General features: G+C 48.7%; 2 protein-coding genes across 4 annotated transcripts; one reads left to right on the top strand and one right to left on the bottom strand.

Moving 5' to 3' along the window:
* Nucleotides 1-14,571: 14,571 nt before the first annotated feature.
* On the bottom strand, nt 14,572-19,832 carry RETREG2 (reticulophagy regulator family member 2). Of its 2 annotated transcripts, XM_007966337.3 has the most exons (10): nt 19,433-19,832; nt 19,030-19,136; nt 18,292-18,322; nt 17,810-17,945; nt 17,303-17,387; nt 16,851-16,994; nt 16,593-16,687; nt 16,282-16,417; nt 15,748-16,043; nt 14,572-15,642 (listed from the first exon to the last, which is right to left on the bottom strand). In XM_007966337.3, exons 1-10 carry the CDS (start codon nt 19,711-19,713, stop codon nt 15,427-15,429), a joined length of 1,527 nt encoding a protein of 508 aa, XP_007964528.2. In that variant the 5' UTR covers nt 19,714-19,832; the 3' UTR covers nt 14,572-15,426. The 2 variants fall into 2 exon arrangements, with proteins under 2 accessions (XP_007964528.2, XP_007964527.2); XM_007966336.3 differs by having other exon boundaries at nt 14,572-16,043; nt 19,433-19,829.
* Nucleotides 19,833-19,855: 23 nt separating this feature from the next.
* On the top strand, nt 19,856-26,151 carry CNPPD1 (cyclin Pas1/PHO80 domain containing 1). 2 transcript variants are annotated; one of them, XM_007966340.3, is made up of 9 exons: nt 19,856-19,956; nt 21,226-21,313; nt 21,743-21,851; nt 22,402-22,483; nt 22,962-23,082; nt 23,164-23,292; nt 23,857-23,918; nt 24,589-24,706; nt 24,925-26,151. In XM_007966340.3, exons 1-9 carry the CDS (start codon nt 19,949-19,951, stop codon nt 25,465-25,467), a joined length of 1,260 nt encoding a protein of 419 aa, XP_007964531.1. In that variant the 5' UTR covers nt 19,856-19,948; the 3' UTR covers nt 25,468-26,151. The 2 variants fall into 2 exon arrangements, with proteins under 2 accessions (XP_007964531.1, XP_037857433.1); XM_038001505.2 differs by lacking the exon at nt 19,856-19,956 and adding an exon at nt 20,014-20,982.
* The last annotated feature ends 116 nt before the right edge of the window (nt 26,152-26,267 follow it).

Below are 26,267 nucleotides of genomic sequence, written 5' to 3'. Positions count from 1 at the left end.
GATTACAGGCATGAGCCACCATGCCCGACCCGAAGAAAGGAATCTTAAGTGATGATTTTTCTCAGAGTGTTTGTAGAAAATCCCAAATCTCTCCATGGGTTATCAAAAATCAAACACCTTATCAGTGCAAGGTATTTAAATATCTAAGTGAGAGAACCAAGATGGGGAAGCTGTTTGATTGAAGCTGGTTTCAGATCCTAGGAGATTAGTTGGCTGGCATGACTGCCTTCCCTGAGCTGCCTTGCTCCCTTGGATGTGTGATAGACAATCTTTGTGACAATACTCAGCCATTTGTCCTTAGGTGTACTAGCTCTCCCGTGAGCTCATTTTAGATGCCTAGTTTAGACAAATAGTTCAGATTCATATAACTATTTTACATACATATGGTTTTTACAAAACCATAAAACAGGTTTTACAGTGATTTCATATATATTCAATCCACTAAAATATATAAATGTGTGCGTGTGTGTGTGTGTGTGTGTGTGTGTATATATATATATATATATATATTTTTTTTTTTTTTTAACTCCAGCTAAATACCAACTGGAGTTATCAGGTCTTAGATGCAGCAACTAGTTCAAAGTGAGAAGGACCAAATACAGTGGCTTTTCAAGTATTTCAACTTTGACCCACAGTAAGAAATATATCTTACATCTCCTCCCAATGTATATAAATATAAAATCAATGTTGTTTAAGCTGCACCGAATTGATTTCACAGCCCACTAATTTCATAACTCCAAGTTTGAAACCCATACTCTAATGGGAAGGTGCGGGACACGGAAATGGGAGCCAGTAATGGCCAAGAGTGAGGCTGGGGAGGCAAAGTAAGAGTGCTCCAGGCAGAGAAGATGCAAAATGCTCTCCAGCCAGAGGCGGGCCTGGGGAGAGCAGTGCAAAGGTTATAGATGACCTTCACGTAGAGCTTAGAGGAGTCTGAGGGTGCAAGAGGCGAGAGGTGAAAGACAGACTCTGTAAAATGTGGTAAAATGAACGCGTGTGATTTTATGTTTGCTTCCTTCCCAAAGCCTACCGAAATAACAGTAAAACAATAAGGAGAACAGAGGCGAAAACAATACATGAAGATATGACAAAAACATTTTGGGAGCTAAAAAGCTGATGGAAGAAGGAAAACTGACTGGGGTCCGAGGAAGTTGAAACGGTGCGAACAACAATCAGCAGGCCAGTGTTGACTTTGGAGCCTCTGAAAAGCTTGGGACTGGGAACATCAAGCTTTCCAAAGGTGGGGGTGGAAGGAGGAGGCTGGAAATGAAGGGTGAGTTTAAAGTCGACATAAGGAGCAGTTAGACCCCCATGTTCCCTCCTCCAGCCTGGGCAGCTGGGTGACTGCCCCTCTCCCACTGCCCCCGCCCCAGGAAAGGCAGGAGGTACATGGGCTCTCTGGAGAGAATGAACCAGTAGGGCCCTGGGCTTCAGGGCAGCTGAAGGTAGAGAGGGAGAGAAACTGCAGCTTCTTTCTCCTGGCTCTAGAGCACTGGCAGCCAGGTTCATGGTCCCCAGGCTGGAGGCTGCAGGGTTCTTCTTTGGGAGAACCTAGCAGCCTAAAAATTCTCTGGGCATTGAGGGATCTCAACACAATGGTTGTCTCTGCCACCTCCCGCTGCAGGGAAGATGCAAATCATTGAGTTTTAGAGAGCATTCAGTTGGCCTTTAAGTGCCTGTGCTCAAATATGAAGGAGCAAACCAGGACTGGAGGTAAGTCTCTTCCACGAAAGACAGAAGCCAAAATAAAGACATAAATGGTGGTGGGGAGGAAAACAGGTACAATACAGGGAATATAAAAATATAATTTATATAACTAGACTACTAATAATATAATAATATAACTTATTAAGAATTATCAGGGCTGGGGGCAGTGGCTGACGCCTGTAATCCCAACACTTTGGGAGGCTGAGGTGGGCGGATCACCTGAGGTCAGGAGTTCAAGACCAGCCTGGCCAACATGGTGAAACCCCGTCTCTACTAAAAATAGAAAAATTAGCCAGTGTGGTGGCAGGCGCCCATAGTCCCAGCTACTCAGGAGCCTGAGACAGAAGAATCACTTGAACCTGGGAGGCAGAGGTTGCAGTGAGCTGAGATGGCACTACTGCACTCCAGCCTGGGCGACAGAGTAAGACTCCATCTCAAAAAAAAAAAAAAAAAAAAAAAAAGAGAGAGAGAACAATTAGGCCGGGCGTGGTGGCTCATGCCTGTAATTCCAGCACCTTGGGAGGCCAAGGTGGGTGGATCACTTGAGGTCAGGAGTTTGAGACCAGACTGGTCAACATAGTAAAACCCTGTCTCTACTAAAAATACAAAATTTAGCTGGGCTTGGTAGCAGGTGCCTGTAATCCCAGCTACTCCGTAGAGTGAGGCAGGAGAATCACTTGAACCTGAGAGGCAGAGGTTATAGTGAGCTGAGATGGTGCCACTGCACTCCAGCCTAGGTGACAGGGCAAGACTCTGTCCCAAAAAAAAAAAAAAAAATGATTAAGATTAATACACTATATTCAGGGAGCAGATTTTTTTTTTTTTGAGATGGAGTTTCACTCTTGTTGCCCAGGTTGGAGTGCAATGGCACGACCTCGCCTCACCACAATCTCTGCCTCCCAGGTTCAAGCGATTCTCCTGCCTCAGCCTCCCTAGTAGCTGGGATTACAGGCATATGCCACCATGCCTGGCTAACGTTGTATTTTTAGTAGAGATGGGGTTTCTCCACATTGGTCAGGTTGGTCTCGAACTACCGACCTCAGGTGATCCACCCGCCTCGGCCTTCCAAAGTGCTGGGATTACAGGCGTAAGCCACTGTGCCCGGCCCAGGGAGCAGATTTTTCATTTAACACACAGGAGCAAAAAAGCATAAAAAGGGATGGATATTCAAGCCAGGCGTGATGGTGTGTACCTCTAATCCCAGGTACACGGGAGGCTGAGGTGAGAGGCTTGCTCAAGCCCAGGAGTTGGAGTCCAGATTGAGTAACATAGTGAAATTCTATCTCATAAAAAGAGGGGGGTTGCGGGGGGAAGGATATTCAGAAAATAAAGCTCTTAGATTTTTAAAAATATATAATCACAGAAATATAGCACATTCCGAAGAATGGGTACAACATAAAGTTGAGAAAATATACAAAGTAGAACAAAAAATGTAAGGAATGGAAAATAAGCAAAGTAGACTATCAGTCCAGGAGTTTCAAGATTTTATGAACAGGAGTGCCCAAAACAGAAACTAGATGGGAGGAAATTATTTTTTAAAAAGTGGAGGTTAGAAGTTGGGCACGGTGGCTTACTCGTGTAAGCTCAGCACTTTGGGAGGCTGAGGTGGGCGGATCACTTGAGGTCAGGAGTTCAAGACCAGCGTGGCCAACATGGTGAAACCCCGTCTCAACTAAAAATACAAAAATTAGTCAGGCTTAGTAGTGGGCACCTGTAATCCTAGCTACTCGGGAGGCTGAGGCAGGAGAATTGCTTGAACCCGGGAGGCGGAGGTTGCAGTGCACCAAGATCATGCCACTGCACTCCAGTCTGGGTGACAGAGCCAGACACCATCTCAAAAAAAAAGAAAAAAAGAAAAACAGCTGGGCATGGTGGCTCATGCCTGTAATCCCAGCTACTTGGGAGACTGAGGCAGGAGATTGCTTGAACCCAGAGGGCAGAGGTTGCAGTAAGTCAAGATTGCACCACTGCACTCCAGCCTGGGCGACAGAGGGAGACTCCATCTCAAAACAAAACAAACAAAACAGGCTGGGCGTGGTGGCTCATGCCTGTAATCTCAGCATTTTGGGAGGCTGAGGCGGGTGGATTACCTAAGGTCAGGAGTTTGAGACCAGCCTGGCCAACATGGTGAAACCCCTCTCTACTAAAAATACAAAAATTAGCTGGGCATGGTGACACACGCCTGTAGTCCCAGCTACTTGGGAGACTGAGGCAGGAGAATCACTTGAACCTGGGAGGCAGAGATTGCAGTGAGCCAAGATCACACCACTGCACTCCAGCCTGGGTGACAGAGCGAGACTCCCATCTCAAAAACAAAAAAACAAAATGAAAAAAACCCTGCAATCTGAGGAGTTTGTCTGTTAAGATAAGGGAGGCGGCCGGGTGCGGTGGCTCACACCTGTAATCCAGCACTTTGGGAGGCCAAGGGGGGCAGATCATGAGGTCAGGAGTTCGAGATCTGCTTGGCCAACATGGTGAAATCCTGTCTCTACTAAAAATACATAAATTAGCCAGGTGTGGTGGTGGGCACCTGTTATCCCAACTACTCGGGAGGCTAAGGCAGGAGAATCTCTTGAAACCAGAAGGTGGAGGTTGCAGTGAGTCTAGATCGTGTCTCTGCACTCCAGCCTGGGTGACAAGAGCAAGACTCCATCTCAAAGAAAAAGAAAGAAAAGAGGAGAGGCTGCCTGGACCTTCTCCTGAACCCCACCTCCTATCATTTGTTTGGAATCTGTTTTCAAGGAACTTATTTGTGTTCTGTCTCTTCAAACTCGCTTTCTTGAGTCAGATTTGAGCTCTGTTCCTCAGTTTTACGTCCTGAGAAGCTTCTTGGCTGCTTTTGTTTTCCCTCCGCCAGAATTAGCCTCATCTTCAGGAAAGTTTAAGTGGTCCCTTAACATTAAAACCAAGGTCCTAGTGGCTTTGAATCTTTCATCACAGCCTCTAAGCCCTCTCCTGCCATGGGGCTAGCCACCTCTACCTTTCGGGGGCCTGTCTTTAGCTTGTCTGAGCTTAGCCTTGAAGAGTGACTCAGGATTGTCCAAGTGAGATGGACAGAAATGTGGTCCTTACTGAAAGATGCAAATACAAAGAGAGGAATGAGAAGGGAGGGTTATAAATACCTGCTGTTCTGGTGTTGGAATATTCCATTAGCGGCAGGAAATAGGGAGAGATATGAAGCTGAACAGCCAGGTAATTTTTGTATTGTTTTGAAATGTGTGTGTATAAACATCTATATTCAGGTGGCAAAACTAGGGTTCAAACTCACCTCTTGCTTCCAAGTTTAGCAGTTTTTCCATGTAACCAGAGGGTACTATCAGTTAGATCAGTGGTGATCCACCAGGGCAATTTTGCCTCCTGGGGATATTTGGGGGGTGGGAAAGCAGGAGGGGGGCATCTTTTGGCATTAAATGGGTGGCAAGCAAGCGAGGATGATACTAAACATTCTTTTTTTTTTTTTTTTTTTTTTTTTGAGACGGAGCCTTGCTCTGTCGCCCAGGCTGGAGTGCAGTGTTGCGATCTCCGCTCACTGCAAGCTCCGCAGCCTCCTGGGTTCACGCTATTCTCCTGCCTTAGCCTCTGGAGAAGCTGGGGCTACCGGCGCCCACCACCATGCCCGGCTAATTTTTTTGTATTTTTAGTAGAGATGGGGTTTCCCCGTTTTAGCTAGGATGGTCTCGATCTCCTGACCTCGTGATCCGCCCACCTTGGCCTCCCAAAGTGCTGGGATTACAGGCGTGAGCCACCGTGCCCGGCCGATACTAAACATTCTATACAGCCTGGGCAACATGGCAGGACCCAGGCTCTACAAAAATTTTAAAAATTAGAATGAATAAGACCTAGTATTTGCTAGCACAACAGAGTGACTATAGTCAAAAATAATTGAATTGTAAATTTAAAATAACTAAAAGAGTGTAATTGGATTGTTTGTAACACAAAGGATAAATGCTTGAGGAGATGGATACCCCCATTTGCCCTGGTGTCATTATTACTCATTGCATGCCTGTATCAAAATATCTCATGTACCCCATAAATATATATACCTACGATGTACCCACAACAATTAAAAATTAAAAAAAAAATTTTTTTTAATTAGCTGAGAGTGGTGGCACATACCTGTAGTCCCCATATACTTGGGAGGCTGAAGTGGGAGGATTGCTTGAGCCCAGGAGGTTTAGACTGCAGGTGAGCTGTGTTCATGCCACTGCACTCCAGCCTAGGCAACAAAGTGAGACCCTGTCTCCAAAAAACAAAACAAAACAAACAAAAACAAACCCAAAACCAACCAAACAAAAAACATTCTACAATGAATAAAACAGTCAGCCTCACCTACCACCAAATACTTATCTGGTTCAAAAGTCAGTAGTACAGTCTTTGAGAAACCCTGATTTAAATGAAATCTAAAACTGGAGCTATTCTGAGTTCAAATCCCAGTGCCAGTAATTACCAGCGGTTAGAAATGGAAAGACCAGCGCACAGTGACTTCACTGGTATTTCAGTACTTACTTTACATAAAATGGTAATTTATTTTTAAAGCAAAATGTTCAGCATTAAAAACAAAATTGCTAAACACATTTGAAAGACAAATACTTATGTATGTATTTATATATAACTAAATGTAAAAATATGACTTAAACATAATTATTATTTTAGTATACATCAACAGATAGAATAACATGTTGAAGTAAAAAATTAAACTAATAAAAATGAAAATGTAATCATAAATAATTGAAAATAAAATTATTTGCTCTTTTTATTTTTTTATTTTTTGAGACGGAGTCTCGCTCTGTTACCCAGGCTGGAGTGCAGTGGCACAATCTTCACTGACTGCAACCCCTGCCTCCCGGGTTCAAGCCGGGTTCAAGAATTTTCCTGCCTCAGCCTTCTGAGTAGCTGGTATTACAAGCACGTGCCCCCTTGCTCGGCTAATTTTTGTATTTTTAGTACAGATGGGGTTTCACCATGTTGGTCAGGCTGGTCTCGAACTCCTAACCTTAAATGATCCACCCACCTCGGCCTCCCAAAGTGCTGGAATTACAGACATGAGCCACCATGCCTGGCCTGCTTTTTTAAAGAATAGACATCTCGGCCGGGCGCGGTGGCTCAAGCCTGTAATCCCAGCACTTTGGGAGGCCGAGACGGGCGGATCACGAGGTCAGGAGATCGAGACCATCCTGGCTAAACCGGTGAAACCCCGTCTCTACTAAAAAATACAAAAATCTAGCCGGGCGAGGTGGCGGGCGCCTGTAGTCCCAGCTACTCGGGAGGCTGAGGCAGGAGAATGGCGTGAACCCGGGAGGCGGAGCTTGCAGTGAGCTGAGATCCGGCCACTGCACTCCAGCCTGGGCGACAGAGCGAAACTCCGCCTCAAAAAAAAAAAAAAAAAAAAAAAAAAAAAAAAAAAGAATAGACATCTCTTAAAATATATAAAAGTGTTACTGTTAAGTTGCAAATGTATTTTTTGTGCAAATTTTGCTAGCTTCTAAAAAGCTGTTTCTGGTGTTATACTACTGAGGAGAATGGTAAAAAGATAGTTATAATTTAACTTCACATAGTTATTCGATTATTTCTCATTTAAATAATCTCATCTTTTGTTTGGTAACTTTGAGGAGTTTTAATTTTTTTCCTTTTTAATAGCTCTCATGGTGCTGGATGAGATCTTTTGAACAATTTTTTTTTTGTTTCTTTGCATAGATGTGTTTTGTTTTTGTTTTTGTTTTAAATTCTGGTAAGCTCTAGTTTTTGCTTCAAAGGACATATTTTTGGTTTGAATCCATCTTCTTTTTTCAAGTATTATTTATTTATTTATTTATTTTTTAGAGATCAGGTCTCGCTCTGTCACCCATTCTGGAGTGCAATAGCATGATCATGGCTCACTGCAGCCTCAAACTTCTGGGCTCAAGGGATCCTTCTGTCTCAGCCTCCCAAAGAGCTGGGATTACAGGCATGAGCCACCATGCGGAGCATTATATCCATCTTCTTCAATTTCATTGAATATAGATTGAGATTCTGATGCAGAAAACTCATTTAAAATTTAATGTCCTATTTCTAAGGTCTACTTGTTTAAAGAGTCTTTGAACTCTTTAATAGATTAACTATTGTTGTAACAGAAGCTTGTTTTGTCCATTAACATTTTTTCCTCCTTTTGAAGTCTGTGGAATGCAACAATGCTTTCCAAATAGGCTCTTGTGTGTTCAAATTTTTAATGCAGCTATACCTCATTTACAAATGATCTAGAAATCAGATTTCTTTTTTTAATGCTTAAATAATTATTTCATCTAGGGCCGGGCACAGTGGCTTACGCCTGTAATCCCAGCACTTTGGGAGGCCAAGGCAGGCAGAGGTCAGGAGTTCAAGACCGGCCTGACCAATATAGTGAAACTTCGTCTCTACTAAAAAAAATACAAAAATTCGCCGGGCATGGTGACGCGCACCTGTAGTCCCAGCTACTCAGGAGGCTGAGGCAAAAGAATTGCTTGAACCCGGGAGGTGGAGGTAGCAGTGAGCCGAGATTGTGCCACTGCACTCCAGCCTGGGCAACAGAATGAGACTCCATCTCAAAAATAAATAAATAAATAAAAGGAATTATTTCACCTCACCTAAATTTCCGTTTTGGTACTTTAAAATGTGAGGATATGTGGGAATACCAGAATTCTGAAAAATGGTATTGTGATCACAACCAGCTGCGTGACTCTGGCCAAGTCATTTTACCTCAATAAGCCTTCAGTTCCTCATCTATAAAATGGGGAAAAAAATCAGTTCCTACATCAATGTGGAGTGATGAAGATTAAATAAAATGATGCATGTAAAGCACTGAATTCTATGGCTAACACATACTCGATAATTAACAAACGTTTATGGTTTTTTTTTTTTTTGTTATGAGACAGGGTCTTGCTCTGTTGCCTAGGTTGGAGTGCAGTAGCTCAGTTACGGCTCACTGCTGCCTCAACCTCCTGGGTTCAAGCGGTCCTCTTGCCTCAGCTTCCAGAGTAGCTGAGATCACAGGCACAAGCACCTCACCTGGTTAATTTTTTATTATATATATAATAAAATTTTAATAAAAAATTAAAATAATATATAAATAACATATAATACAATATATAACATATAAAATATATAATTAAATTTTTATTATATATTATATATATAATTTTTAAAATATATATATTTTGTAGAGATGGGGGTGTCTCACTATGTTGCCTAGGCAGGTCTTGAACTCTTGGCCTCCCAAAGTGCTGGGATTACAGGTGTAAACCACCGCACCCAGCCTATTTTTATTAAGATGGGGCCTCACTCTGTTACCTAGGCTGGAATGCAGTGGTATGATTATAGCTCACTCTAGCCTCGAACTCCTAGGTTCAAGTGATCCTACCACCTCAGCATGAGCCACCACACCCAACTTGTTTGTATATTTCTTTAGTTATGACTAAATTTGTTCATTTCCCATTTCCCAATTTATCAAAAAGATAAATTGTCTTTTTAATTAAAAAAAATAGTACATTGTCAGTCAAAATCCTTTAATATAAATTCCAGATAAATTTTGTGTGGTAGTTTAAAACTGTATCTACAAATTCTTTGATACTTCTCCCTTCAAGAGGTGGATTTTTTTTTTTTTTTTTGAGATGGAGTCTTGTTGTGTCGCCCAGGCTGGAGTGCAGTGGTGTGATCTCGGTTCACTGCAACCTCCACCTCCCGGGTTCAAGCGATTCTTGCGTCTTAGCCTCCCGAGTAGCTGGGATTACAGGCACGTGCCACCACACCCAGCTTATTTTTTTTTTTTTTTTTTTGAGACGGAGTCTTGATCTGTCACCCAGGCTGGAGTGCAGTGACGCAATCTCGGCTCACTGCAAGCTCTGCCTCCCAGGTTTATGCCATTCTCCTGCCTCAGCCTCCCGAGTAGCTGGGACTACAGGCCCCTGCGACCACGCCTGGCTAATTTTTTTTCTATTTTTAGTAGAAACAGGGTTTCACCAGGTTGGCCAGGATGGTCTCGAACTCCTGAACTCGTGATCTGCCCGCCTCAGCCTCCCAAAGTGCTGGGATTACAGGCGTGAGCCACCACACCCAGCCAACTACCCAGATACCTAATCCTCAGAAGTAGTGTGAGATAATGTTTGTTGTTTTAGGCTGCTAACTTTAGAGTAGTTTGTTATGCAGAAATAAATTATCAGTACACTTTGGTATTAACACTTTTTACTGAAGTGTTGTCTTAGTCCATTTGGGCTGCTATAACAAAATACCTGAGACTAGATAATTTACAAACAATCAACGTTTACTCCTCACAATTCTGGATGCTGGGAAGTCCAAGATCAAGGCATCAGCAGCTTTGGTGTATAGTGAGGGCCCATCCTCATTGATGGCATCTTCTATGTGTCCTCAAATGGTAGAAGAGGCAAACAGATTTAGGCTATCTCAAGTCCTTTTATAAGGGCAGTAACTCCAATTTTTTTTTTTTTTTTTTTTTTTGAGACAGGTTCTCTGTCACCCAGGCTGGAGTGCAGTGGCATGATCCTGGCTCACTGCAACCTCTGCCTCATGGGTTCAAGCATTTATCCTGCCTCAGGCTCCTTAGTAGCTGGGACTACAGATGTGCACCACCACACCAGGCTAATTTTTGTATTTTTAGTAGGGACGGGGTTTCACCATGTTGGTCAGCCTGGTCTCGAACTCCTGACTTCAGGTGATCCACCTGCCTTGCCCTCCCAAAGTGCTGGGATTACAGGTGTGAGCCACCCTGCCCAGCCTTTTTTGTTTGTTTGTTTTGTTTTTTTGAGACAGAGTCTTGCTCTGTCTCCCAGGCTGGAGTGCAATGGCACAATCTCAGCTCACTGCAACCTCTGCCTCCTGAGTTTCACCATGTTGGCCAGGCTGGTCTCGAATTCCTGACCTCAAGTGATCCACTGGCCTTGGCCTCCCAAAGTACTGGGATTACAGGGGTGAGCCACATGCCCAGCCCACTAATCCCATTTACGACGGTGAAGCCTTCATGATCTAGTCATTTCCTAAAGGGTGAGATTTGGGTGAGGGCACAACCAAACCATATCACAGGTGCAGTGGCTCATGCCCATAATCCCAGCTTCTCAGGAACCTGTGGTGGGAAGATTGTTTGAAGTCAAGAATTTCAGACAAGCCTGGGCAACAAAGCAAGACCTTGTCTCTAAAAGATATTTTTAAAATTAGCTGGGCTGGGTGCAGTGGCTCATACCTGTAATCCCAGCACTTTGGGAGGCCGAGGCAGGTGGATCGCCTGAGGTCAGGAGTTCGAGACCAGCCTGACCAACATGATAAAACCATATCTCTACTAAAAATACAAAAAGTTAACTGGGCATGGTGGTATGAGCCTGTAGTCCCAGTTACTTGGGAGACTGAGGCAGAATTGCTTGAACCCAGGAGGTGGAGGTTGCAGTGAGCTGAGATCACGCCACTGCCCTCCAGCCTGGGAGACACAGCAAGACTCCATTTCAAAAAAAAAAAAAAAAAAAAAAAAGTGAGACATTTGCAAGTGAAGGGATAGAGTGTGTGTGTGTGTAGAGCAGAGATGGGGGAGGGCAGCACAACTGAGCAGTGGAAAGGACAAGCTGTTTGGGGTTTGCTGTTGCTGTAAAGACAGGCCAGGGTCAAATCTCAGAATAATTCTTTTTTTTTTTTTGAGATGGAGTCTTGCTCTGCTGCCCAGACTGGAGTGCTGTGGCATGAACTCGGCTCACTGCAACCTCTGCCTCCCAGGTTCAAGTGATTCTCCCACCTCAGCCTCCTGAGCAGCTGGGACTACAGGCACACGACACCACACCCAGCTCATTTTTCTATTTTTAGTAGAGATGGGGTTTCACCATGTTGGCCAGGCTAGTCTCAAACTCCTGACCTTGTGATCCACCCACCTCGGCCTCCCAAAGTGATGAGATTACAGGTGTGAGCCACCGCGCTGGCCCAAAATACCAACTTTTAAGGGAGCAGACAGAGGAAGAGAAGTCCAAGCTGACTAGTTGGAAACTAAAAGCAAAACATGGTGATAATATTGTCCTTCCATGATGGAGTTATTCTTAGAATCACCGCCCTTGATCATTATACTTTTGAAGATCATTTAAATTTACTGTTTTGCAATATTCCCTTGACTAGAAAATTAAATTCTACCTAGCACTATTATCAACCAAACTCAACTCGTATCTGCCCTCTGAAGTCCTGCAGACAAACCTTTGAAGTTGGAAGCCAGCTGATGTGAACTAATTCAGCCGTCTTCTTGGATTAGAGGTTCCCAGTTCCTCCAACAGTTTGTCTTATGATGATTTTCAGCCTTCATTTCTAGCAGTCATCTCCTGGACATACTACAATTTGCCCACAAGCATAGCAAGCCATCCTCTGGAATTATTAGAATGTTTGTGCACAGTACACTAGAATTATCACATTTCTTGTTTTGGAGACTATACTTTTATTAATGCAGCCTAAAATTAAGTTTACAAGCAGCAACATTAAACTATTAGCTGTTTGAATACATAGCTAAAATGTACTGCCTCCTCCCCGAACATAAACATGTAGCCAACTCTTCTCCCCACAACCTATACTTTCCTTTTTTTTTTTCTGAGACAGAGTCTTACTCTGTCGCCCAGGCTGGAGGGCTGTGGCCGGATCTCAGCTCACTGCAACCTCCGCCTCCCGGGTTTATGCCATTCTCCTGCCTCAGCCTCCCGAGTAGCTGGGACTACAAATGCCTGTCACCTTGCCTGGCTAGTTTTTTGTATTTTTTAGTAGAGATGGGCTTTCACCGTGTTAGCCAGGATGGTCTCGATCTCCTGACCTCATGATCCGCCCGTCTCGGCCTCCCAAAGTGCTGGGATTACAGGCTTGAGCCACCGCGCCCGGCCCCCAACCCGTACTTTTCCAATTGATTTTTGTTTAGCTTAATTGTAGGTTTCAAATTTCTGCTTTTTTCTTTTACTCGTATGAAAACCTTTAGCCCTTTCATCATGGGGCATAAAACGGCCAAGACACCTGATAATAGAAAAAAAAAATCATAGACAAACATGTAGCAACTATCAGACCATGGTGAATGTAAAGAATAGACCCTCATGAGGCCGGGCGCCGTGGTTCACACCTGTAATCCCAGCACTTTGGGAGGCCGAGGTGGGTGAATCACCTGAGGTCAGGAGTTCGAGACCAGCCTGGCCAACATATTGAAACCCTGCCTCTACTAAAAATACAAAAAATAGCCAGGCATCGTGGCACGCACCTGTAATCCCAGCTACTTGGCTGGCTGAGGCAGAATTTTTTGAACCTGGGAGGCGGAGGTTGCAGTGAGCCAAGATTGCGCCATTGTACTCTAGCCTGGCCACAGAACAAGACTCCATCTCAAAACACAAACAAACAAAAAAGAATAGAACTTCATCAAACTCCAGGCCTCTGGAGAATATTTTGATCCAGCTACAAGCTTCTGGTTCTATTGTCAATGTCCAACCTTAATAAGAAAATGGATTAAAGATAGGACATGTGGCAGCCATTGCCTGATTGGTTAATTCTTTTTCTTGAATTGCTTGCTTATTGATTAGAACTGTTTTCCCATTCCCCTCTGAAATCTCTAAATGATGGAAAAGTTCAAGTTCCTTCAGTGACACAGGACAGGGGCTCAGTCAAACCCTGGAATGATTCTCAGTCAAATGTGAAGCAAACAGAAAAATTCTTACACACTTAGGAAAGACATGGCATAAAAGTCAACCTCAGAAAGACAGGTAACATTACCATATGGTACCTCCAGCAGAAAGACAGGTAGCATTGCCATATGGTACCTCCAGCTGAAGGCGGAGGACATGAACTCATAAAGGAGGCCATCTGCTCAGTTCTGTGCAGAGGAAGGCTTGCCATGTCCACTCTGTTAAGCCAAGGTTATCAGATTGGTTCTCTATAGTTCCCACATCCTTGTGCATCTTCCTACCTGTGCCCTATTAATAGACAGGCGCTGTTTGATGCATTTGCTGAAGCCAAAACTGCTTGGGTTTGGGTTCTGGCTCCACAATTTACTGGTATCTGTGGCCTTCAGGAAACAACCTGTCTATAAAATGAAGTTAGTAATAGTACATATCTGAGCTGTGAGCAAAAATCTTAATACCTATAAATCACTCAGAGCAGAGCCAAGCACATACAATGGACTCAGTGACTGTTAAGATACTATTTCTTCAGTGTTCCTTGGCTCCAACTCATTTCTAATTGTAAAGGTCCTCTATTGCTTGTTTGGCTTCCCCAGCATAGACAAATCTGGGCTGAGTTGTTAGCACGTAGATGGGTGAAGACATTTTTTTTTTTTTTTTTTGAGACGGAGTCTCGCTCTGTCGCCCAGGCTGGAGTGCAGTGGCCGGATCTCAGCTCACTGCAACCTCCGCCTCCCGGGTTTACGCCATTCTCCTGCCTCAGCCTCCCAAGTAGCTGGGACTACAGGCGCCCGCCACCTCGCCCGGCTAGTTTTTTGTATTTTTTAGTAGAGACGGGGTTTCACCACGTTAGCCAGGATGGTCTCGATCTCCTGACCTCATGATCCGCCCGTCTCGGCCTCCCAAAGTGCTGGGATTACAGGCTTGAGCCACCGCACCCGGCCAAACATAATTGTTATGGTCCCAAATTTCTACTGATTGGGAAGACAAGGCAACTTCCTCCTGCATACACTTTATTCACACATGCTAAATCTCACTAAACAGATCACACTGTCAGGGAAGATGGCTAAGGAGAAGCTAGGGTTGTCAAGGTAATCCTTGCTTCTGCCGTGTTTTGCAACAAGGTAATAAACAGCCAGAACAGACTAGGGTGAAGCAGGTAAGGGTGAGGAGAGAACGCAGTGCAGTGCAGGGTGTGGAAGGCAGCTCACAGTCAGGGAGGCAGCAGTTCTAGCCAATCAACACTTTATTTTTCAAGTCAACACCTGCACAGATGTTACTGTCCACTTCCTGACCCTAGTAGGGGGTCCCACTACACTTGGATCACCCAGAGGAGCAGTAAGGAAGCTCCTCATCTCAAGACACAGCGCATGCTCACCAACTCCAGTGCTGGCACATGTACTGTGGGATCCCTGCTCTCCTGCATCATGAAAGGCCGGGCTGAATGGGGCAAGGATGCAGTGAAGGTTACACAGACTACAGTGACTTAACAGTGTAACTACTGGCCTGACCCACTGCCCCAGGTTTACTTTTTACTTCCCAGACCAGGAGCCTCCCTAAAGCTTGGCCAGTGCCCATGGGATAGGAGGAGCTGGCAAAGGATGGGGTTGAGCTGCTAAGGACAGGACACAGCAGGGAAATAAAGCAGAAAGGAACACGAGAGAAAAATTATAAAGTGCCTTAACTAAACAACCAAGTGGGACATGAGGGCACAGCAGCACAGGTCCCTGAGGATAGGAGGAAAAAGAAAGGGCCAGACCACCAGGGCTTGGGGCATAGTGGAATGAGAATAGAGATGAGGCAGGGAGGCAAGCACAGGCTGTGGGAAGGACTTCCCTAGCCCTGTTCACATCCACTAACCCAAATGGAAAATTATTTACAAATTTAAAACCAATCCTAGGCACAGGTACTGCACCATGCCCCCAGGACAGCAAGCAGGCAGGCAGGCAGAGGGTGGAATGGCTACCATCTGACAGCCAGCTTCCCCACGCACTGCCCCTCCCCAGAGTGGTAGGCAAAGGAGGAAACAGCAACACTCCTAGCCAGGAAGCCCTACTGTGCCTGCAGCTCCTTCCCCAGTGGCTCACGGCTCTGCCACGGCCTGAGCTTCTTGGTCTGACTGTACCAGAGAATGGGTGTCGGGCCCCAAGGGTGGAGCATCAGGGGGTTTTGGGGGTGTCTCTGGCTCCAAGCCCAGCTCTGCATTCAGCTGCTCCAGCTCCCCCTGATCCAGCAACTCAAAGTCCTCAGTGGTGAGTGCCTCTTCTTCCTCAGGGGCAGGCAGGGGCTGGGGTGAGTCCTGGGGAATAGGTGGGAGAATGGAAGGGGAGGGGGCCGGGTCACTTCCAGCAAGGCAAAGGGGAGGTGACAGGGTGCTGGGCAGAGCAGTGAGGCCACCACTCACTGTCTCGGGGCTCAGTGTCTCCACTGGTCCTCCAGGGGAGCATTTCACTCCATCTGGTGGGGACCCTGCCCCATTGAAGTGCGTGTTCACAAAGTGGAGGGGGGATGAGAGCCGAAGCAAGGTTTCCTTAGCTGCCACATCTTCTTCCTCTTCCTCTGAGTCCAGGGCTTGCCTTGACAAGGCTTGAGGACGGCCCAGTAGGTCTTCGGGAGGGGCCAGCTCTGCCTCCTCTCCCTCCCCTAGGTCCCGGCTTAGGGTCTCCTCTGGTTCACTTGGCAGGCTCTGCTGGTCCAAATCTGTGCAGAGAACAAAGAATTAGGGATGGGCCTGCTGCTGCTCTGATTAGCCACAACAGCCAATGAGTTTAAGGATGAGAATTCAAGACATGGAAAGCTGGGCCAAGCCCTAGGTGTTAAGGTCTTTTTGGAGCTGAGTAGAATTAGAGTCAGTGGGCCAAAGAGCACAGCAAGTACCCATGGTAGATAACACAAAGATTGTGGGGGGTGCAGCAGGGCAACAAAGGGCTCCCCGTACCCTCAGAGACATCAGTCAGCTGCGGAGTTGTGGCCCGGGATACGGAGAAGCCACCACTCTCCAAGATAGAAGCCTCTTCATCTGACAGCTCTGAGTCTGTAATGGCCAAGGCCAATGCTGTTTTCTTCACATCCACCTGGCAGGAGAACCAGGATGAACACGACATGTAAGGGGCTAAGAGAACCAATTTATCAGGAGCATCCCCTCTCCCAAAACCTCTGGCTTCCACATCCTTTGGAGGTGGCAGCTCCAAAGCAGAAATATTTTTCCTCTGGCTTTCTGTTTGACACCCCGTCTTCCCTGGACCTCACCACTGGGGAGAAGCCAGCCAGCTCTGCCTCGCTTTCACTCTCTGTCTCTGCCAGTGGCTCATCACCTCCTGGGGGTGCATTCTTCCCTTGCCGCTCTAGAAAAGCAAGAGTAGTAGAGCAGTGACCAAGCATGAATGATGGGAGGGGAGACAAATACAGTTAAAGAACTGGAGAAGATCTCAATTCCAGGGCATCGCATGAGCCCCAAGCCAAGGCCCGCCCGCTCTTTCACCCTCCTGGATTAGGGCAGCCCCTTACTCCTCTTGTCGTGTTTGTGATGCAGGGCATTGGCTTCTGCCTTCATGCTGTAGTCCAGCTGCATGAGCAGGGGCTCCAGGCGAGTGTACATCCTCTGGATCAGCTCATGATAAACCACCAGGGGCCACAGCAGGATACTCAACACTATGGGTTAAGAATGTCAACTAAGAGTTCCCTACGTCAATTTCCTAAGAGCCCCCATTCACCTGGTCCCTAAACTGAAGTGCTGAAGGCAGGCAAGGTCCTTTCCCAAGTCTGTGCCAACCTCTTCTTGCCACATCCACTGCCCTCCTCCCCAGGTTAAGTCTTCCACAGTTACTAATACTAAAGCATCCCTGGAGATCTCTACAAATCAGAAACTGAGCAGAGAGACCATAGTCTTTCCTCTGGGTCAGTCCAAGGAAAGAAGAAAGGAGAGGGCTTTAAATAGGGCAGGGACAGACCCTACTCACAGACAATGTAGGAAATCATAATCCCTGGAACATAGTGTCCCAGCACAGCCAACACAGCACAGCCAGAGCAGACTCGAACACAGAACTGCAGAGAAGAGCACAAGTCTAAGAACAACACGCTGAGATATGCGCCCCGCTCAGCTGGGTAAAAAACTACTGCTCAGCAGGTAGGATAGGTATGTCCTCGAGGAATGGGGTGGTCCAGTTTGCTTAAGAGGATGCTCAAGACCACCAATTCAGGAAGCTGCCAATAGATAGTACCCACCACCTATAATTCACACTTGTCTGCCTTGGCAGGAGAAAAGCGTCAGGCTATCAGAAGCTTATTTCCTGAGGTGAGACTGCCTCCTGCACCAGGGACTAGCTGTGAATGTTGCCTCAAAAAGGCGCCCAGGCCTCTTCTTTCAGGGTCTTCAACCCGGGAATTTACATCGCTCTGCTCCCATTCCCCGCCACCTCTATACCCCTTCAGTGTAGTGAACTGTTATATGATGTAGGGGAGGTTACCTGAGCTGGATTCTGCCTCTTGTACTGCAGCAGCTCCTGCAGGTGAATCTGGAAGGTGAGCCAGCTCTCAGCCAGGTATCTGCACAACTCGGGCACACTCAGCAGGTGCGGCCGGGCGCCTGACCCCGCACCCTCACTGGGGAGACATGACATAACCCCTGGAGGCCTCAGATACCAGATTCCTAAACACTTAAATCCCTCTGAGTATGCCAATGATATTTTAGTCTAAAAAAGCAAACAACCCCACCTCCCAAAAGGAGGCTGTCCTGGTCTTAGGAAGCAAAGCCAGGAGGAACCAACCCTCTGCCCCAAAAGAAGCAGGCACAAAACCACCTACACAGGTGCCTAGGACCATGAAAAACCCATGGCTTGTTACCAGTTCATTCACAATGCTGGGGCACTGCCCTGCTCCTTGGTGACACCGGCACCGGCAAGCAGGACAGGATGTGGGCATTTGTCTTCAAGAGGTGGCCTCTACTCACCTGTCAGAGTGTGGCTCCTCTGGGGATGATGCTAAAGAGAGCGGAGAGGGGCAAATTATTGAGTGGTAGGGGCCCTGGGAGACACTTCCCAAGGCAGAAATAGCTGTCCCTCCTCTGCAGCCCCAGAGCACTTTCTTCAGATACCAATGGGGGAGCTGTTACATGTTTTTGTTTGCCTCTGTCTCCTTCTTTAGACATTAATCTTCTCCAACATGAGAACTACATTTTACTCATGTTTATCTCCCAAGCAACTCACACAAAGCCTGTCACCTATTAAGCAAATTATATGGATAACAAGAAAAACAACACTGACATTCTATTTATACAGCTTACATGTAAAGCACTATCATAAGCATAGGATGTGTATTAACTCATTAATCCTCTTCTCACCTCTCTATGAAGTAAAATCTATCATCCGCGTTTTACAGATAAGGAAATTGAGGCAAACAGAAATTGGGCTACTTTTACAAGGTCACAGACATGGTAGGTGGCAGAGCAGGGAATGGAACCCAGGCAATATGGCTGCAGACTTCACCATCTTAACCACTGCACCTACAGTAGCATTAATTTGGGAAAGGGGCAATTTTCATTTTAGGGAATTCCCTACAAAAAGGAAGTGGGCTATGCCTGGGAGGCAGGTGGCCTGCTGTACGTTCCCCTCACCATTTAACTCCACCCAGCGGAATCAGGCACCAAGCAAGTGCCCAATGGGTGCTTACCGAATGAAGAAACACTCACCTGACACGTCAGGGAGAAAGCGAGGCTGCCAGAGATCCAGCAGAAAATAGGCCAAAAGTGAGACGCTGAGTAGGAAAAAGGGCCGGAGGGACGAGGAAGACAGCAACCTTAGGGAGAGACAGGCACCTCAGCAGTGAGTGGGTGACAGAGACTCATGCATCCATCTCAGAAGGTGGAAAGGCGCCTACTGATGGGGGAATGGCACCTCCAGGCCTGACTCGCGACTCGCGACTCACGACTCAGAGACGGAAGAAATCTAAGGGGATGTCAGCCTGCAAACACTGGGTACGGGTCATGCCCCCCAGGCCAAGTGATAACCCAGAAAGGGGAATGGTGCTCTCGACCCCTCCCTCCCAAGCTCTCCCGCTCATCCCGGCCCCGCCCCCTCCTCCGCGGCCGTTACCAGAAGAGGCCGTTGAGCGCGGCAGCCGTGACCAGGCTGTGCAGCGGCTTCTCCCACACCAGCAACCGCTGCGCCGCCGCCAGCACCGCCTCCCAGCCGCGGAGCCGCAGCCACAGCGTCGTGGCCAGGCGTCCCACCGCCTCGGCCGTGGCTGCCTCCTCCTCTGCCTCGCTGGTGGCCTCACTCATGCCTAGGCTCAGACCCAGACCCAGGCCGAGGCTCAGGCCCATCCCCGGCCCCGCACCCGCGCCGGTGTTACCCCCGCCACCGCCGCTCGCCATAGCCCCGCCGCAGCCGCCGCCCGAGCCCGCGAGGAGCCAGGGCTGCGCGGCCGCCGCCGGGGGCGCGTCAGGCGGAAGGGGGCGCCGCGGAGGACAGCAGAGGCTGCGGACGGGCGTCACGTGACGGCGGAGCGCTGAGCCCGTCACGTGACGCGGCCTAACCGCCCGGATAGGGCGGCCCGCGCGTGCGCGCTGGCAGCTGCCGCTGACTCGTCGGCGGCCGCTGACCCTTCGCATGCACAGGTTCGTTTTCTGGTCGCCGAAGTCACCCGGGGTCCAAGTCCGGGTCCCGGTCCGGGCAGTCGAGCCCGTTTTCTTATCCCACAGTGGGCAGGGCGGCTAGGGAGTGTGGTGCTGCCCCGGTATCCACGGTGTGGAGCAGGAAGTGGGCTTCCAGACTCCCAGTATCCCCAGTAGGATCTGCTTCTGCTCGGGAAGGGCGGTGGCCGTCCCATTACTCAACCCTCATCGCACTGGCCCTCCCAGTTCCCTCCCCTCAGTGGGCAAACAAACACACCAGCGCGTGACTCGACAGACTCGAAAACAGCTTCATCAACTCAGAAAAGTTGTTGATTTCCTATCTACTTAAACGTTCCCACTTCCACATACCGGAGCTCCTTCCCACCTCGGCCTACTCAATCATGAGATCGGAGGCGGGAGATGGGTTAAAAACAAAACCTTGGGTGGGTGCAGTTTACTTTTGGGTGGACGTGTTGACACGTTTTTGAGGCCTTACATTCGCTTAAGATCACAATTTCCGCAGTAGCCTTAGGTTTAAAAGTTCAAATTACACTACAAAACAAAAAACCCTGAGTTTCTCTTCCTTTTCATAGTTCACCCACTGCTAAATGTCGTGTATCCTTTCAGACGCTTTTCATATGCATTGCTAAGTGTGTATAATCTCTCCTTCTAAAAAGCAACTAGGAACAGCTTCCTGTTGTGCGTTTCCTTTTATTCACATTAACTTCTCCATTGCTACGGAAAGGTCCTACTGGCTTGTTCATCCTCAGTGCGGCGTGCTCCCCTAGGAAGTGTCCCCATTTCTCAGGGGCGCCTGGGGCTCAGCTCTGGGACTTGGTCACGTTCGGTGAGACCAGGAGTTCGAGTCCGGCTCCTGCCCGCGGGTCGGCGCGGGAGGCTGGGCTAGACTGGAGGCAGAAAGTGCCAGGCGCTGACTTGCGGGCGGCACCCCAGCGGCTTGTAAACGCCGGGCGGACGCGGCACAGGCGGAATACGCGCCTCGCAGCCGGGTCTCTTTTGCTCCGCGAGGTGAGCGCAGCCCGGCTGCTCGACGCCTCGCTTCCCTGGCCTAGGGCCTCGCTCCGCGCCAAGCCCGGGGCGGAACAGGAAGAGGCGCCCGCCAGCCCGGGCCCCGCCTTCCGCTGTCCGGGGAGGGAGCTGCGAGGGCGAGGGCGGCGGCCAGCCCGGGGAGGCAGGCGGGCAGGTGGACAGGCGGGCAAGGACAGCTCCGCAAGCCCCCTACAACTCGTTTCCTTCCGTTCACCTTCGCAGGGCGGCGACTGGCGGTGCGATGGACCTGACCGGGCTCCTGCTGGACGAAGAAGGCACCTTCTCCCTCGCCGGCTTCCAGGACTTCACGGTGAGTGGGCGGCCCGCCCCTTCCCCAGCCTCTCGGCGCGCCCCTCCGGGCCCAAGCGGCGCCGCGAGCTCTCCTGACTGCTGTGCCGGGATTGGGCGGCAGCTGCTCGAGCAGTGCCTCCTCGAGGCCGCGGCCGCTTGGGCCCGGAGGGAGAGTCGCGGAGTATAGGAATGGGGGTAGGGGTGGCCACACGAGGGCCCTTCTCGGAGAACTTCTTCCAGGGAGCCCTCGATGGGGGTGAGGGTATTCCTCCCTCTGTGGACCAGGCTGCCATTGGCAAACGATTGACAGAACGCCGGTCTGGGTGAGGCACGGGCCCCCTGGCAAGCGAGGCCGGACTGTCCCCCGCACCGCCTTCCAGCCCAGAGCCAGGAGCTGCATCATACCTTTCCCTGCCCTTCACCCTCCACTGCCCCTGCCCTGTTTCAGTTCCTCCCAGGACACCAGAAGCTGAGTGCCCGGATCCGAAGGAGGCTCTACTATGGCTGGGACTGGGAAGCCGACTGCAGCCTGGAGGAGCTCTCCAGCCCGGTGGCAGGTTAGGCAGTGTTTTGTGACTGGACAAGTGAGAAGCATGAAAATGGGGTTGTCATCAGCCACTAAAATGACTCGAGGTTTGCCCCGTGGCTGCACTGTCTCTTCATTGCTAGCTTGTTGGTACTTGGTTCAAGAGGGCAGTTTGCATTTCTCATTCTTATTAGTCCAAATGAATAAAAAACATTGCTGCCACATATGTCTATATAAATCACTCTTGATTTATGTATTGAAAACTTAATTTTCCAAGGATATCCATCATACGTTTCCCAAATAAACAAGGCATGTTTATGCCACAGATGAACAGCAGCGGTAGACAAATCTGGATAGTTTCACGTGACAGCAATAAGCTTTCCTGTTAGAATGAGCTGAAATTCAAACTTGGAATGGGCTTTTTGTCTCAGTGTGGGAGAATTTGATCTCTATTTTGTTACTATGGTCCTGTCCCCAAGGCCTCAGAAAATACAGATCTGGCTCTTCTGCTAGCAGTGGGGACTGGTGTGTTGTGGATGGGTGCTTGTTTGCTCACTCGGCCTTCCTTCTGTCCCTTGCAGACATTGCTGTGGAACTGCTCCAGAAGGCAGCCCCCAGCCCTATTCGCCGACTCCAGAAGAAATACGTAGCTCATGTGTCCCGGTGAGCCTGGAATTGAGGATAGGATGAGAGTGTTTGGGCCCTAGAGAAAGGGGAATCGTTTTTTCTTTCTTTTCTTTTCTCTTTTTTTGAGATAGTCTCGCTCTGTCACCCAGGCTGGAGTGCAGCAGCACAACCTTGGCTTACCGCAACCTCTACCTCCTGGGTTCCAGTGATTCTTGTGCCACAACCTCCCCAGTAGCTACTACAGGCACATGCCACCGCCCTTGGCTAATTTTTGTATTTTTAGTAGAGATGGGGTTTCACCATGTTGGCCAGGCTGGTGTCGAACTCCTGGCCTCAAATGATCCACCCACCTTGGTTTTCCAAATTGCTGGGATTATAGGCATGAGCTACTGTGCCCAGCCAAGAATAGTTTTTTTTCCCCAAAGATAAGAGGTAAAGACAGGAGCAAGCATCATAAGACTTGCAAGAACTGAAGGACCCTTGGGTTTAATTAGTGATCCTTTCTACCACCCAGGGAGGCATGTATCTCCCCATGTGCTATGATGCTGGCTCTGGTGTACATTGAACGGCTCCGCCACCGAAACCCAGACTACCTGCAGCACGTGTCATCCTCTGACTTGTTCCTGATCTCCATGGTAAGATACCCCCTCCCCGTCTCCCTAGAGAGCCAGGAGCCTGCTGTGAATTCTGTTCCACCACTTCTGGTTCCTCTGCAGATGGTGGCCAGTAAGTACCTCTATGATGAAGGGGAGGAGGAGGAGGTCTTCAATGATGAATGGGGAGCTGCTGGGGGTGTGGCCGTGCCCACTCTCAATGCCTTGGAGAGGGGCTTCCTGAGTGCCATGGTGAGTAGCTGTTCTCTCTCTCGCTCAGTTTCCCTGACCCGTCTTTAATCATCCTTTAGTCCTTTGTTCTCTCTCAGTCTTCTGTTGGTTTATCATTCCTCTTTCTGTCTTCTTGTGCTTTTGTGTTAGTGTCTTCCTTTCTTATCTCTTCAGTACTAACCACAGGTTTTGGAGATTCCTAGAGCAGTGAGACCAGGAGCGGAACATTTCCTCACCTCTATTCCTCCAGGGCCCCACAGGGTACACTCTGAGTCAGAGTTTATCCTATTGGGTTCTGAGTATTCGTGTCCATACTTTCTCTCCCCCTAGATGTTTAGCTCCTTGTGGGCACGGACCATTCTCAGAGTCATTTTCTCCCCTCTTAGTGGAGGGTATAATGTGAAACCAGGCAGGTGGTGATTCAATGAATTAATGTGTAAAAGCTTTTGAGACAGTATCTGGCACATGGTAAGTGCCAAATACGCATTAGCCATAGTGGCGGTTGTAGTTCTTGCTATGGCTCTTATTATTAAATGACTGTGGTTCATCCAAGTCTGGTTTGATGTCCTCTCTCCTTACTCACAGGATTGGCATCTCTACACTGACCCTCGGGAGATTTTTGAGGTGCTGAGCTGGTTGGAGAGCTGGTAGGTTCTCGAAGTTGGGAAGAAGGGCTCGAGGGATTTGGGGACTGAGGCCTCAGCCATAGGAGCTAGAGATGAGTCTCTGTAACTGGGGGAGGGAGGAGACAAGAAAGAAAATTGCCAAGATAGTGGTTCTCAGACCTGTCTGTCCTCTTCTTCATCACCCTGGGGAAGGTGAGAAGCAGCTTATTTAAAATACATGTCTTGGGTGGGTATGGTAGTTAGGTCTGTAATCCTAGCACTCTGGGAGGGCGAGGCAGGAGGATTGCTTGAGTCCAGGAGTTCGAGATCAGGCTGGGCAATATAGCAAGACGCCTGACCCTACCAGAAAAAAATATTAGCCAGTTGTAGTGGTATACACCCATAATCCCAGCTACTCAGGAGGCTGAGATGAGAGGATCACTTGAGTCCAGGACGTCAAGTCTGCAGTGAGCTATGATTGCACTACTGCACTCCAGCCTGGAAGACAGCAAGATCCTGTCTTAACAAAATAAATAAATAAAAATAAGATATAGGTCTTGGTCTCACCCTTAGTTTCTGATCAGCATATAGCCTAGGAATCTGGATTTAACAAGCTTCCCAGTGTTTCCTGGTGAGTCCTGAGTGGTATGAGGATGCCACTAGGCTGGCTGTAGGACAGTTGCATACTCTTGTCATTCTCCACTTCCCCCAGTGTGGCTGAGCAGCAGGGACAGCGGCGAGGCTGGTATACCTACACAGACCTGTGTGTACTGCTGGAGCAGCCAACCTGGCAGTTGGCCCTGGGCTCCCTCTGCCAGCGGCTGGTAAAGGTGAGGAGGGGCTCGGAAGGATAGGGAGCTTGAGCAAGCCGGTGTGTAGGGTGGGATGGTGTGAAGTGATTGCTGAAAGGCCCAGGATATGGGGTTGGGAATAGATGGGCAGAGTGGGGTATAAATGGCTATAGAGACCTCCAGCTGGAACACAAGTTTCTAGAGACAAGGGGTGAATGTGTTAAAGACAGAATCCTTTTTTACCTCCTCTCCTGCAGCTGTCCTGCCTGTTAGCTGTGGCATATGTGAGCAGTGTGGCCCTGGCTGTGGCATCGGTGGCCATAATACATCAGTCCTTGGGGCTGTCCTGCACCCCTGCACCTGGGCCGCCTGACCTTGGACTGACCTCCCATTGCCTCCTGGCGCCCTGCATAGCTTCTGTGCCACAGTGCCTGCCGCCTCCCGCTAATGTCTCCAGCTGCCTGAAAGGCAGCACAGGGCTGCGGTCACTCTGGGGCAGTCTTCTGGCCTCACTGACTCCTCCACCATTGCCTCCCCCAGACCCCCCTGCCCCTCCCACTCTTCTTCATAACTGCCACCTTTGTCAGAAGCTCCAGAGAGACTCCCCAACCTGCCATGCCTGCCACCACCCCAACCATACGGTCCCCACTGTGCTGTCCAGCCCCTGGTACCATACCTATGGCCTGGCTCCCCACTGGCCTTGGAGCCCGGTGCCCCCGTCACTTCCTCAGCCTCAGCGATGTTCCCTTTTCGGTGTCATGGAGCTGGCTCGCCTCAAGTCTTTCATTTTCCCAGGCTAGGTAGGGCTGCGAGGAATGCATTAAGAGGGTTTGGGAGTTTCTGAGAGCCTGGAGGAGCAAAGCTTGATTTAGAACCTGTCTGCCTCTCTGGGTCCTTGGCAGGTCCCCTGTCCTCCTGGGTGGGAGCTTACGGGGTGGTGGGGCAGAAGGACTGAAGGTCACTCCTAGATCTTAGTGGCTGGCTGCTTGGCCAGGACAGTGATGGTGCCAGGGAGAACTTCTGCTTGGTGACCAGGGACATGTCCCAGATGGACACAGGAGAAGCCCCTCTCTGCCTACCTGGGATTTTCTAGACTTTTACTTTTGAGTTCTCTAGGATGGAAGGGTATAGGTGGGAGATAAGGGAAGTGGGGTGAGAGGAGAAAGGATATGTTGGCATGGGCCCGTGTGATGTCCCTGAAGCAGAAGAGCCAGGGACTGATGGGGTCAGGTGGGAGCTGCTGGGTGAGGCAGGGAACCTTTTCACTCCCATTCCTTAGCTTTAGTCTAATGGAGCCAAGGACTGCTGGGACCTTCAACCCTGACCTTTTGTCATCCAGTCTTCTAGTGTCCTGCTCCTAGGTTCCCTTCTCTTCTGGTTCCTCTCCCGGGTGTTCTCTTCCCAGGCCTCTCTGGCCACTGCTTTGTATCAGGGTTTTTCACGCTTTTGTAGAACTGAGGTTTCAATAAACAGTTTCAGTTGCATGGCCTGGACTTTTCCTTCTGCGGCAGCCCTTGAAGATCTTTCCTCCCTGTATCTGCCATCCAAGCCTCCCTGCTCCCTGATCCTGTATCTCACAAACTCTCTTCTCAGCCTCATC

This window comes from Chlorocebus sabaeus, chromosome 10 (genome assembly GCF_047675955.1).
Source record: "Chlorocebus sabaeus isolate Y175 chromosome 10, mChlSab1.0.hap1, whole genome shotgun sequence".
NCBI lineage: Eukaryota > Metazoa > Chordata > Mammalia > Primates > Cercopithecidae > Chlorocebus > Chlorocebus sabaeus.
Note: the sequence above shows the minus strand (reverse complement) of the source record. Positions and strands in the feature narration are given on the sequence as shown.